The sequence below is a fragment of the Dermacentor andersoni genome, chromosome 7 (genome assembly GCF_023375885.2).
Source record: "Dermacentor andersoni chromosome 7, qqDerAnde1_hic_scaffold, whole genome shotgun sequence".
NCBI lineage: Eukaryota > Metazoa > Arthropoda > Arachnida > Ixodida > Ixodidae > Dermacentor > Dermacentor andersoni.
This window is the reverse complement of record NC_092820.1, coordinates 1,752,171-1,766,922: the sequence shown is the minus strand read 5'-3', so window position 1 is coordinate 1,766,922 and position 14,752 is coordinate 1,752,171. Positions and strand designations below refer to the sequence as shown.

The following is a 14,752-nucleotide window of genomic DNA, read 5'->3' as shown; positions in this document are numbered from 1 at the left end:
ACGACAAGTACAACGATTCCGCCGCGACTCGCGGCTGCGGCGGAATGCTACGACCACGAAAGCCAAACCTGGGCCGTCCAGCAGGTCCCGGCGGCTCTTGAAAGACAAAGGCCGAGCGAAACCGACGGTACGTTGCCCCTAAGGTCGACCGACCGCGGGAGTAACACGCGCTGGAGTTGAGTAGAGACCACCCGCTGAGAAGACGTCAGGGCCCGCGTCACGGCGCCATTTAGTCATGGTGTCGTTCTGCAGGCGACTACATGAAGTTGTCTCTCTCTCTCTCTAGTGCTGGCATCAAGGTTTTGTCGTGGGTAGCGGTTGGCTCAGCAACCAACAGTGATCATCTTCTTGTGTCATTTGAAATCAATTGTCCCATAACATCTTTAGAATACCAGGCATGCACATTTTTGGACCATACGAAATTTAAGACTTTCTTGCGTTCTGCCGTTCCGAAACTTGCCAATGCCAATGATAAGGAAATCGCTTCAACCATTTGCTCAATTCTAGAGGATTCCCGGAAGCAAGCTGAATTTGTCATCCCTTCGGCTAAAGGCACCGCTGTCGTTGGTGGAATAATGAATGTACGCGGGACTATAGAAAAAGAAAGGCCGCTTGGAAAATGCTTCTGCATAATCAGTGCCCGACAAATTGGAAAAATTATCAGTTTGACGCTGGTGTATTTAGGCGTACTGTTAATCGAGCCAAAGAGGAATACGATATTAGACATTACGATTACGATCTAATTCAAAAAATAAGCGTCCTCTATTTGCATTCCTTCGTGCTAGGAAGGTGCTACCAACACCCTCGAGATTAGACTCAATTGTTTTGACCCCGCAGGAACTGAGCGCTTCCCTAGAAGAGATTTACGGCCAGGCTTCCGGCTATTCATTCTACATTAGATCCTTGGGATGGCTTTACTCCAATTTCCTTAGCTGAACTAAATGAGACTGCACTATGTTTACCGAACTCAGCCCCTGGCCCTGATGGTGTCACAAATGCAATGTTAAAAACACTGTTACAGGAATCGCCTAACGTTCTTTTAGACCTGGTGAATTATTCAATTAAATATGCTTGGATTCCGTTGCACTGGAAGCTCGCCAAAGTAATATTGATGCTTAAGAAACAAGAAGGAAGGTATGTATGGGAGAAAATTAGGCCCATTGCGCTTACATCAAACGTAGTAAAATTCATTGAGAGGCTTCTTGACCGTCGTGTCATGAAATTTATTAATGATAATTCCATTCTTAGTCCCTGTCAGATTGGTTTCAGGGCCGGCTGATCCATCTGGCATGCCGACGTCGACTTAGAAATCCGAATACAACTCGCTCGACGTCATAAGCAATACCCTCCCGCAGGGAGCAGAGTTGCTCATAGGTCCGGCTTTTGATCCAGCTCGGCAGTGGAGCCACTCCTCGTGCGCGCAGGAGGCAAATGCCGCGCGGTGTTCCATTTGCTTTTCGTCTGCTGTTCGCAAGCTACACGCGGCAACTGTACGCAAGCGCTGAGCAAGATGACACTTTTTAATGCACGCTAAGCTCGAACGATTGGCGTAGCCGAAGAGGTAGCAACCCCCCAAAATTTTTAGCTTGTGTGTACATATATACACGCACATATACAAACACACGCACGAATGTACATATAAAGAATAGGACCCCCCTCGATCCCTCGAAATAAAATCCTGACTAGGCCCATGGCTAGAACAGCTGAAAAGTTCGCGTGTAAACGCGCATTACCTTGCAAGAAAAAGCGGTGCAATCTTTTTCACCATGCACGTGAAGTTTTCTCGCGGAGGCGGAAGGCAAGAAATGTTTTAAAGGGCGTTTAAAGAAAACTTCACACACGTGTGGTAGATAATTATGGGAGCACATTTTGTATGCCAAAACGAGACGAATAATGAATGTCACCAACCGAAATATCGTGCCTGCAATTATGTCACTGACCGTTGACCGTCATTCAACGCTAAACGTCCTTCCCAGCAGCTGCACGTTTTCGATATATGCGGTGGAGACACGTAAATGTAAACGCATTTCAAATGTTCACATGCGCACATCTTATAGAAAGCTTATTTTTACGATTCACACCGTAAACTCAACAGCTGCTTCGTAGCAGGAAATCTGCAAGTAGAAAAAAGATTCCAGATGGACGAGCTTCTAGATCAAATTTATTTCGTACAAGGGAATGGATGAGCAATGGCTGGTGGCAGAAGGGGATGAGTGCTGGTTCTTGGAGCCTTGGGGGGCCGAATTCAAAGTCACTGGAAAGGTAACAGGTTATTAAGAGTAACAACAGGTTATCTTTATTGGTCTAATCACATAAGATGACAAACTGGCAAAGTAATTATTCACACATTGCAAACTGTAATATGACAGCACATTTTTCTTTATCTCTTCATACTACTCAGGTTAATTTACTATAACACAGCGCTTATGAAACGTACCAAAATAATTTCACATTCCTCACGTCGACTAAGGCTGATCGAACAAGCAACAATTAATTCCGCGCGGTAAATACTGAAGCTATCGCAGCTGTCTCATAAGTTAGAGCGCACGGTGTTTTCGCTTACTACAAAACAATGAACAGCAGCACATCAATCGACTTTACATGAAAAATCAGAACGCCGACAAAAAAAAAAAAGAGAAGAAAACGGAGCAGAGAAAAGCAGGGTGCAGCGGACAAATTGCACCTGATTACTCTGTTTTGAACACACTTTTCTGGAGCCGCATAGTCAGAACAATCGTACAAGCAAGAAAGCGAATGGAGCGAGTTGGTAAGTTAACATTTTTGGCTTGCATGTGCAGCGCAACGTCCTTTCTTTGTACCTCGTCTGTGTCGCGCTGCACATATACACCAAAAATTGCACAAGTGAACAACCTCTCATGCCAGGAGTACGCATTTCAGCGTGTACAGGAATGTTACTCGAGATAAATGCCGCTTTAGTGTAAACAAGCCGAACGAACCTCGCATATCCTGGTCCCTTTCGGAGCCGGCCGGTCTCGTCCGTCCGCACGGCACGGCGTAAAAAGCTTGGCCACCTTCCGTGCGATTGCGCAGTTTGGTGCGCTCCAGCCTGTCATACTCGAATACAAGTGTCAAAATGATGTGCTTCGTAGCACTTCACCAAAGTCATTACCTTAATATCCTCGAATACCGTACCCGCAATCCGGAGCCGATCGTTGCTACGCACGCTCGACGGTCCGCTGATTGCAGTTTCGATGGCACCATAGATGGCACTGACATAAGCGAGTCGGCGGCGTTTCCATAAAGTTGGCTTCGGAGCGCGCAGTTGATCATTTGATGTCATTTCTGCACCCCGTGATCACGCTCGGCAAATAGCGGTGCGAGCGGCGCCGGAAAAGTTATGCGCAACTCTGCCTATACCGGAAAACTAGAACGCGACGAGAGCTCTGAATCGGTGCTTCCGTTCTGCCCGTGCGGACTTCGCCTGTGCCTGTGACTGTGGAGAAGTGATTGTGGCTCTTTAATGTCGTTAAATGGGAGGGCTTGTGGCGAAGTGATTGAGTGTGGCCGTAGTAGTTCTGCCCATGTAGTGTTTCGCGGGCTTCACCTGTGCCTGTGACTGATCGTGTTGCTCAATAGCTTTGTGGAAAGTGACGTGATTTGTGTGGATGTCATCACAGTGTTTGCCAGCTCCCCAGTTAATGATGGCGTTGCCCAGTAGGTTTGTGGAAGTTAATGTACCTTGTGTGGATTTCGTCGCCGCCTATGACTGCATTAATTATAAGTTGTCACGCTGCCTTTTGAAGCGCGTACGATCGCGAGAAACTTGACCGATTTTTGTGTAAACAACGTGGACGTCTCGAAATGTTAGCTAGAAAATCAACCAGCAGCAAGCCAAGTCTGTGTTTTGAGGTTTTGCGAGCTTATGCTCGTGCGAGCAGCAGAATGACGAAACATCCGTTACGTAATGTCAGTTCCACAAAATCAGCTTTGCTGCAATAGTCATGTTATGCGGTGAAGCATACGTAATGTATTGCGGTAAAGTATATGTAAAAGTAGGCAGGGACCGCTGCGTTACTGTGGCAACTTTCTTGTTTCAAGGTCACGCCCGTGCGCTTTTAAAAGGCGCGAACAAGGAAGAATCACGGTCAAAGCGCATGGTACAAACCTTGCCAATGTTTCAATTTGAAAAAAAAGAAGGAACCGATTTGGAGTGGGTGATGCCAAAACCGGAATCTTGGAAGAACGCTAACATAATCCTAATCCATAAGAAAGGGGACGCCAAAGACTTGAAAAATTATAGACCGATCAGCTTACTGTCCGTTGCCTACAAAATATTTACTAAGGTAATCGCAAATAGAATCAGGAACACCTTAGACTTCTCTCAAGCAAAGGACCAGGCAGGATTCCGTAAAGGCTACTCAACAATAGATCATATTCACACTATCAATCAGGTGATAGAGAAATGTGCGGAATATAACCAACCCTTATATACAGCTTTCATTGATTACGAGAAAGCGTTTGATTCTGTCGAAACCTCAGCAGTCATGGAGGCATTACGGAATCAGGGTGTAGACGAGCCGTATGTAAAAATACTGAAAGATATCTATAGCGGCTCCACAGCCATCGTAGTCCTCAATAAAGAAAGCAACAAAATCCCAATAAAGAAAGGCGTCAGGCAGGGAGATACGATCTCTCCAATGCTATTCACAGCGTGTTTACAGGAGGTATTCAGAGACCTGGATTGGGAAGAATTGGGGATAAAAATTAATGGAGAATACCTTAGTAACTTGCGATTCGCTGATGATATTGCCTTGCTTAGTAACTCAGGGGACCAATTGCAATGCATGCTCACTGACCTGGAGAGGCAAAGCAGAAGAGTGGGTCTAAAAATTAATCTGCAGAAAACTAAAGTAATGTTTAACGGTCTCGGAAGAGAACAGCAATTTACAATAGGCAGCGAGGCACTGGAAGTCGTAAGGGAATACATCTACTTAGGGCAGGTAGTGACGGCGGATCCGGATCATGAGGCGGAAATAATCAGAAGAATAAGAATGGGCTGGGGTGCGTTCGGCAGGCATTCTCAGGTCATGAACAGCAGGTTGCCATTATCCCTCAAGAGAAAAGTGTATAATAGCTGTGTCTTACCAGTACTCACCTACGGGGCAGAAACCTGGAGGCTTACGAAAAGGGTTCTACTCAAATTGAGGACGACGCAACGAGCTATGGAAAGAAGAATGATAGGTGTAACGTTAAAGTGCCGCTGAAACTGTTCGGACAAATTTTGTAGACGCGTAGGGTACAGCTTAAGTAGGACATTCGCACCACAATTTAAGTGAAGCGTTACGTATTAATGGAGCTACAAGCGATTAGAAGCTACCCTCCTCCCTAGCCATGCTTTTCCTCCTCAACTCGTTCGCCGAGCGAGCGGGACTAAGCTCCGCCTTCACTGGTTCAGCGTCACGATGCGACGTCACATCGGCCACTTCCAGTTGTTTTGGAGCCCGCCCCCGCCCGCGCGAGACCTCTCCGCTAGCCGCTTGGCCGTCGACCACAAGCGCAGCTATCGAAGCAGCGTGCGTTGCGAGCAATCTGTCGTAGCGCCGAACGTGTCTAGTATTCCGGTAACCACAGGCAAGCTGATCATTTCGGCATATGACTGGAGGCATAAACTCAAGCTGATGAAGGAACTTTAGCGTAGACGTACGTGAGCGGCCTGATCGGTCTGCATGGTCCAGACACTTGTTGGCGCAGCGCTTAGCCAGCCAAACATAGCGCTAATATTGCTCTAACCAAGTGTAAAACATTTTAAACATGTATAAAAACAACGTGTTGATGATTACACTCCTCCGAAAAATACACACCAGCAGCAAGAAGAATACACTTCGTTGCTGCTACTGTGTATGGTTGAGCTCTGTGCCACCAGGTGGCTGCACCGTGCAGACCATTCACATTTGCCCTTCTGCTCATCTCATGGCTCATCCCGTTACGGCAGTCAAGCGGCCAGACCCTGTCCCCTTGTGCTTGCGTTTGCCCTAATACCGGACTCGCGAAACGCTATTGCGTTAGTAATCTTCCGGTGTAAAGTGACGGCCACAAACGCGCAAATCCTGGCGCCGATCGGATAGCGGCAGTCCGATGCGCAGCAGCCAGTTCGCTCGTACGCTGCCTTGCAGAGGGACACGATGTCACAGCTTGACATATTGCCAGTCACTACTTTTGCAGTCCATAAGGCAACAAAGTCGAATCATAGTGCTCGCGAAAAGACTGAGACCGACTCTGACCGTGGAGCTCTCGTCAAAATGGGGTACGTTGTATACAAGCAGACGACCATTGCTGTTTGCCGGAAGTTCTTGGGTGTACTGAAAAATTGTTCTTGTGCATTCTCTTTATGTTACTTTCTTTTTATAAAAACAAATTAACTAACATTCCAACTATTACGAAGATCGTTTGTTTACCATAAAGTTGGAAAAATTATCGATCACGCGCCCTGATCAGCCAATCGGATAGCTTGCCCAACTGACGTCATATGGATGATTTCGGTCATATGGGTAGGGGCGGCTTAAAATTCCACCGAGCAGTGCGCTGCGATCGGCAGCGATGTGCATTTTTAAAACCTTATAATAAATTACAGGCTTTACGCGGAGCACTTAGACGTGTCAATTAATGATCAGAACGACCTACTCTAACGACTCAGTACGTTTGTAGAAAATCGTCAAAAGCGTTTCAGGGTCCCTTTAAGGGATAAGAAAAGAGCAGATTGGGTGAGGGAACAAACGCGAGTTAATGACATCTTAGTTGAAATCAAGAAAAAGAAATGGGCATGGGCAGGACATGTAATGAGGAGGGAAGATAACCGATGGTCATTAAGGGTTACGGACTGGTTCCCAAGGGAAGGGAAGCGTAGCAGGGGGCGGCAAAAAGTTAGGTGGGCGGATGAGATTAGAGAGTTTTAGAATAGGGGCCCCAAACGTTTTGGGGCCCCAAAGAAATAGCGTCGAAGCCACTGCGCATGCGCGAGACGCAAACTGCGTTTGGGTTTTGCGTTGGGAACGCTATTTCGCCGATTTAGCGGGAGCTCAAATAGCGTTCCCAAAAGCTTTGCGTCAACAAACATGGCGGCACCCATCGAAGCGACGGCTCTAACCTAGCACCAAACTGGGTTCGATTCGCAGTAATGCGTGAAGTTCACAAGCTAGGAGAAGTGACTGCAGTTATCGCTTTCTCTCAACTAGCGTCTGTTATGAAGATTGATTCATTAGACGCCGCTGATTCCGAATTCGAGTTTGGATTTTATGGCTCGTAGGCCTAACGCGGCTAAGCTTGGCTGGTGAAGGCACGCAAAGTTGGTTTTGTTGCTCCAAACTAAGCACAACTAATTGTTTGCTGCTTGAAGAATAACCTCTAAATTGTAATTAAACGCGAATACGCGCAAGTCAAAATTACTATTCATATCATAAGATGGTATATTTTATTTAATTATTTTTAATCGTTTTTCTTAGACGCCGTAGTGGCGCTGTCAGCGCAAGACGCTATCTGCAAACGCAAAGCCCTATTCTAAAACTCTTCACTCCTGCGTGCCCCAACGCTAACATCCGCAAAGCTCTTTGGGGCCCCAAAATATTGGGGCCCCTATTCTAAAACTCTCTATTAAGAAGTTTGCAGGGACGGCATGGCCGCAATTAGTACATGACCGGGGTTGTTGGAGAAGTATGGGAGATGCCTTTGCCCTGCAGTGGGCGTAACCAGGCTGATGATGATAATGATGCCAAAACCAAAGCCTTGACTTTTGTATCATCAAAGAAGTTCCAAGAATATTCAATCATATTCCAAGCTCCTGCCTTATTTATGATTGTTTAAAGTATATGCATATTGCCACGTGGTCGTGACGTCAAAGAACACAGTAGCAATACTGTGAAAGGCAAAACTAGATTTTATTGGGCGAACCTGTGCCCACAAAACAGGCTACACTTATAGCACAACGAGAGCGGCGAACACAGTCGGCGATCGTCGAAAATCTGATCAGCGGGTCAAGCGCGTCGGCTTTTATACAGCAGTTGTCGAATGTTCCAGACTAATCGTTCGGGCCCGCGTGCCTTCCACAAAGTTCTACACGTGTGCTGGCTCTGACTTGAAGTGCCCTAACTGCGATGGGCCACACGAGGCAACGTCGAAGGACTGTCCAAAATGAAAGACTGAAATGTCCGTGCTAAGGAAAATGGTACGAGATCAATCTACACACAGAGAAGCTGCTACCAAGGTCCACCGCCGCCAGAGGCGCTCACGTAATCGCAGAAGGAGATCAGCATAGACAACAAGACAACCTGTACTCCAGGAAAAGTCGTCGAGCGCTCATGCTAGTCCTCAAACGTCACAGGCACCTTTAACCACGTCTACTCTTCTAAACACCAAGGACACTACAATATGGCCTTCCCTGCCATCTCGGAGTACAGAAGTGCAGCCGGAACGCCAGCGTGACCATGAACCTTCATCGTCGGATAGGAAAATCAAGGCAATGCTTGCACAGTTGATTCGTTCCTTGCGAATGCTGCTCATCGGAGTTAAGACGCCCGTTGCCAAGGCTGCGGTGCAAATTCTCGACGCACTAGAACCAGTGCTTGCTGCTGTATAAAGGCTAGTAAACGCCATGGCATCATCAACTTCAAGGTTGTCACTACAGGAAAGGATAAGCGGTTCCGTAATATTCCAGTGGAATGCACGAGGTCTACGGGGTCGCCTGGGAGATTTTAAACAGAGAGTGCTCAAGCATCGGTTTCCAGTTATCGTAATATGCGAGCCGAATATGACATCGCCATTTAGACTCTCTGGCTATGAACAATTCGCGTCTGGGACAAGTGGAAATACTAGCAAAGTTTTACTATGTGTGCGATGTGACCTAACGTATTCGCTAAACCAAGTTTCGGTGCATAACGGCAACGAGTACGTCTCTATAACACTGAAGCTAAAGCGCCGGATAATCTCGATCATCGGTGGCTATATTTCTCCCAGGGGAAGATTTGACTCTGGACACCTGAAACTTGTTCTTGACTCTTGCCAAGGACCTCATATTATTGTGGGCGATTTCAACGCGCACAACCATCTTTGGGGTAGTAGCATCACAAACCTTCGAGGAAGACAGCTTCTTAACTTCACAAGCAGCAATGATCTTGAGATCCTGAACGATGGCTCACCAACATTTCTTCGTGGCACGACGTACAGCAGCTGTCTCGATTTAGCTATCGCTTCACGATGCCTTTCGTCTTCTGCTGCCTGGTGCACGTATGCTGAAACGTATGGCAGTGATCACCTACCTACTTATGTACAACTGAGGTGGTTTACAAGACTTCCAAGTTCTCATACGCGACGCACTGACTGGGATGCGTTTCAGTACAAGCTAGAAGAATCTTGCAACTGTGTAATTTCACTGAAAGAGATTGAAGAGCGCATTAGAGCAGCAATGCACGCAACAACACGCATCATCGAAACTTCAAATTCAAGAACATCCGTTTACGTTATATATGAAGAGCTGAAGTCCGACGTCGCGCCGAGAGGAAATACAGGCGAACTAAATTGATATCAGACTTGAGGACGTCACGCCGTGTGCAAAAGAAAATTCAAAGACACTTAGACAAGCTCGACAGACAACGTTGGAGGTCATTTTGCACCAGCCTGGACCCAAGAAAACCGTTGTGCACAATATGGCATGTTGTACGAGCACTACCATCTCCACAACAGCTACGTCCCTTCCGAGCTTTGGCTATCATCCAGACGCGCAGTGAGAAGGAAATCGCGGAAGATTTCTGCATACACCTCTCTGGATCTACAACATCGGTAGCTTGAGTGCTCAGGTGTGCTCCTCCAACAATGGACGATCGCCTCGACCTCCCGTTCACGCTGCAAGAGCTACGTGCAGCGATTTCATCCTCAAGACACTCAAGTGCGCCTGGTCCTGATGGCATTACCTATTCTACCTTGCGCCATCTAGGCCCTCGAGCGACTGAAGAGCTCCTGGCTTTATACAATCTCTCGTGGTCCTCGGGAACTGTGCCTGCACATTGGAAGACAAGCAAAATTGTGGCATTATTGAAACCAGGCAAGACACCCCATGCTATGCTTTCCTACAGACCTGTGGCGCTTGCCAGTTGTATAGGTAAAACCATGGAACGCATGGTTTTGACGCGCCTGGAGTGGTTTTTGGAGAAGCGTAATATATATCCAGACACAATGACAGGTTTCCAAAAGGGTAGGTCGTCCATCGACAGCGTCATTGACCTAGTAACAACTGTTGAACATCAGAAACATCGCCGTTGATTAACGGCTGCTGTCTTTCTAGATATCAAGGGTGCTTTTGACAACGTTCTCCATGATGCAATTTTAAATGGCCTAGAAGAATGTGGTGTCGGGGGACGTATGCATCAATGGATAGCCAGCCATCTTCAAGAGAGAACGATATTCATGACAACTCCAGACGGGGAAACAAAGAACCACCCCGTCTATCGTGGAGTGCCTCAAGGAGGTGTATTGAGCCCAACCTTATTTAATATCGTTCTCATTGGACTGGTCAAAGAACACGCAGGCGCAGTCTCGGTCTCTGTGTATGCAGACGACATCTGTATATGGACCACGAGCTTAACGCGCTTACACGTGCAAACGAAGCTGCAGCGCGCGGTGTCAATAACGTCCACATACCTAAACAGTCGCGGACTGCAGCTCTCACCGGAAAAAAGTGCAACCATGGCATTTACACGAAAGTCAATGGCCTGCTACCCCGTTATGATTGATGGGAAGATTATACCTTCAGTAACCCACTACAAGTTTCTCGGAGTCATCATCGACCGTGACTTATCCTGGTCGAAGCACCTCTCAGGATTAAGAAAAAAGCTAGACAGCTTTACTCAGATCATTCGACATATGTCTGGAAAATCATGGGGGCCATCCAAGTCATCTCTTCTGCAGCACTACCAGGCACTTTTTGTTGGCTACTTCCGCTACAGTGCGCCTGTACTTTCTCGGGTTAGTACAACTGCTGTACGCACACTTGAAAGTGCTCAGGCTCGCGCACTGAGAACTTGCCTAGGACTACCACGATGTGCGTCTACTTGGGGCACTATTGCAGAGGCACGTGCGTGCCCAGCTCGAGTTTATCTGCAACATGAGCCATTGCGAGTGCATCTAAGGGTACTGACTAGACACAGGAACCATCCACTCACGAACGTCACAAGCGTACGGCCTGTGTCCGCCTACTCAGAAGCCGTGTTGTCGCAGCAAGACTTATTGCCGTCGGACTTCGAACCGTATGACATACCCGAAGTTCCACTCTGGACGATGGCAAAGCCAACGGTCAGGCTCTCAATCCCTGGAATAACGAAGAAGTCGAAGATGCCGCTTGCTGGCCTCAAGCATTTCGCGCTATCATACATTGCTTACATGTATGGATATTACGAACATATTTTTACTGATGGTTCTGTGACACAGACCTCTTCCGCGGCGGCCTACACGGTGCCAGGAATGGGGATCGCACAACGTTTCAAGATAGGACACAGGACGTCGTCTACAGCAGCTGAGTTGACCGGAGTTCGAGAAGCAGTTCGCTGCATACTGCAACAAAGAGTCGAAAAGTGGACAGTGTTCTGCGACTCAAAACCAGCACTGCAACTCATCAACAATTATATGAGTGACAGAACTGCATATAGTCCCCTGGTTTATGACATCATGTACCTGCTTGCTGAGGCGTCTCATTCCGGACATACCATCGTGCTGCAGTGGATTCCTGGCCATTGTGGAATAGCTGGAAACGAACAGGCTGACGCAGAAGCAAAACAGACGCACACTGACGGAACTATTATAAAAATTCATTTTTCCCGATATGACATTAACGCCTTGCTCCATACCTCCTTTAAAACTTCTACGGCGCAACATTGGGACAACCCCGAACATCGACAAGAGCGCCTCCATAGACTTGACGCTGGATTACAATTCCGGCATCCACTTCGGTTGCGGAGAAGCCAGGAAACGCTCATTCATCGATTACGGCTGGGTGTGGCATACACCAACCGATACCTTCACAAGATTGGACAAACACGGGACCCTGAATGTAGCGTCTGTCACACTCTCGAGACAATAGCTCACGTACTTTGCGTGTGCCCTCAATATGCGGCCGAACGAAGAAAACTCAAATCTACAGTTGACAGCTTGGACTCCCGCCCCTTTTCAGAAGAAAAGCTTTTGGGCGTGTGGAGAAGTGTTGACTGTGCCCAACGTGCCATAAAAGCACTTTCGAACTTTTAAGTGAAACTGGTTTAGATGATCGCCTATAGAAGCTGTGAGACGTGTAGTCAGTGCGAAATGTGTTTGCGCAAAAACTTTTTGTGGCAAGATTACTTTTTGTATGGACAAGATTACTCTTAGTGTATTGCGTCTCCAGTGCGCATCCGCATATTGGACGTGTATATAGTATCTCATTGTACCATATCATAATCATCCGCCACCTACCTTTCCCTGTATTTCCCACTTCCCCATTCCCCAGTGAGGAGTAGCAGGCTAGAGACACGCTCTCCAGGCCGACCTCTCCTCCTTTCTCTCCATTAAAATCTACTCCTCCTCCTCTACACCATTCGAGTCACGCGAGGAAATCAGATAACGCAAGGTTCGGCGACAACAGACAGCGGATAGAAGCATCGATAACTTTCCAGAAACTTCGGATACATGCAGGCACGTCCCGCGCTGTGCGATTACATTTGTTAGGTGGCGAAACGTGGTCGCCGGATAAAGATAAGTACACGTGTCAATATATTGTGCAGCCTTAGCACCAATTCTAATGTATTTTAATGATGTAAGTTTAATAACACGTGGCAAATATATAATTTGTGTTGTACGGTAAGCTTATTTATGTGTGTGTGTGTGTGTATCTTTGACAGGAATAGTAAAGATTGGTTTGGCAAGCTGGCACCTGTACCTCGAGGTTGTGGTTCATTATCAACGAGATACAAGGAGGTAATAAAAACACAAGTTTCAATTGAGAATTTGTGAAATAAACGGGTAAGCTTTTTATTGACAAGCCTGGCCAATCGAGGCAAGTTTTAATTGTGGATATGCTTACGGTACGGGAATAAGCAGCTACAATAAAATGTACAAGTTGGCTTTGTATGGCTTCAACTAAATATGAGAGATGTTTTTTATAGGTATATCCCTGATTGATGAAGTATACCCCAGTTTTGAACTAGCAAAAATATTATACAGTGTAAGTTTAAGGGAAGCAGGAGTCCAAGAAAACTTGCAGCACAAAAAGCCATGTGTTCAGTTATTAGCATTAGTCAAAAAGTTCATTTGCATTTGCATTGAAAGATCCCTAGCAAAAAATCTGATAGTATAACCTAATAAAAATTTTATCAGTTTCTTCTATTGCATTATGAAACGATACAACTGATACACTGATAAAATTCCTTTTAGTTCGTATCTCTGTTATTCTGCTTGTACAAGTCTACTACTGTATTCTTTTTAATAGTGTGATAGTGTATTCGTATTAGTTTGCCAGATCTGTTGTCTATCAGTATTTATGTGTGTTGTATAGGTGTAATGTGCTTCAAAGAGAAGCAAGCTTCCTCGTTTGCCCAAAAAATGAGTCAGAAATAATGTATTTATACTATCACAAAAGGCAATACATATAAATCAAATATGAAGCCCAGGATTTGCAAAGGAAAGATTATTGGAACAAATATACACCATACAACAGCTTAAAAAGAATAAAAATGTTATCACATTTAAAAGAGAAAAGATGTTTACATTGGTTCACAGAAAAGTTTAGCCTCTTTAAACAGAATGTTATTGGCAATCAAGTCACCGAATTCGTTCACACGTACGCTACGGAGATTATCAGACTTCACAATATGGAAAGCTAGTGAATGGAAGTGGTGGGTTCTATATTATTCATTACCATGCCTTCATGGCTTCATGGCAGACAGTTTTGTTAGGCACTGGAAAGCTGTGCCTGAACTTGGATGAAAGTGAAAAACAGGCTGTAGTCCACAACTGTGGCTGTGACTCAACAAGTGTCACCGAATATTACCGAATGGTCATCAACCAACGAACATTCCACTTTCTCCAGTACACATGGACTATAAAGACAAAAACAGTGCGTTTGTGAGCTTCTCAAATGCGTTTTTTCTTATTTGTAGAATTCTTACTGGAGTGAATTCTTGTATAAATCTTCAATGCCAGAAACTATTTCCTGTTGAAATTCTCCATCAAAAGCACCTTTCAGTCTGCATCAGAAAAGAAGAGCCACTAGTTTATGTAACACTCATTGAAGTTATGCACCGTTGTGTGCTTATGGAAATAGACCACAATATTTTTGTAGTGACAATACCAAACCTTTATAAAAGAGACTAATTCCCGTACTCAAGACATGGCAACGATGAACAGTATGTCTTCAGCCATGGTACATGAATGTCTGGTAATAACAGGTTATAGCTTTAAAAAACAACAGTTGGTAACAGTGCACCACGCTTTATGGCGTTCTGTCATAATCAGCTTTTTGATATTTGAATATCTTAAACAACCCAGAGCCATCAAAATTCTAGAGCTTTTATTTTTTCTTGCGATAGCTTCTTGTTTTCCTAATGAACCAGCTAGCCCAATTTGCCACTCTTCATTATTTACTCTTGTTGAGCAAGTGCTTGGGGAATTGCATGGTCTGCATGTTGGCAGTAGTGATGCAGCTGCTGATGAACTGTCGCAGTATCCAAAACATAACAATATTTTACAAGACTTATACATGGTTTCGGGTCGGTGTCCT

General features: G+C 45.8%; 1 protein-coding gene across 1 annotated transcript in view; it reads right to left on the bottom strand.

Annotated features, from left to right (window-relative positions):
* Positions 1–2,141: 2,141 nt before the first annotated feature.
* Positions 2,142–14,752, bottom strand: part of LOC126535674 (uncharacterized) — a 372,872-nt gene continuing 360,261 nt past the window's right edge. The window contains exon 19 of the mRNA XM_055073269.2: positions 2,142–2,254. Coding sequence (XP_054929244.1) covers positions 2,252–2,254 — 3 coding nt within the window. The 3' untranslated portion in view covers positions 2,142–2,251. The remainder of the gene's footprint in view (positions 2,255–14,752) is intronic.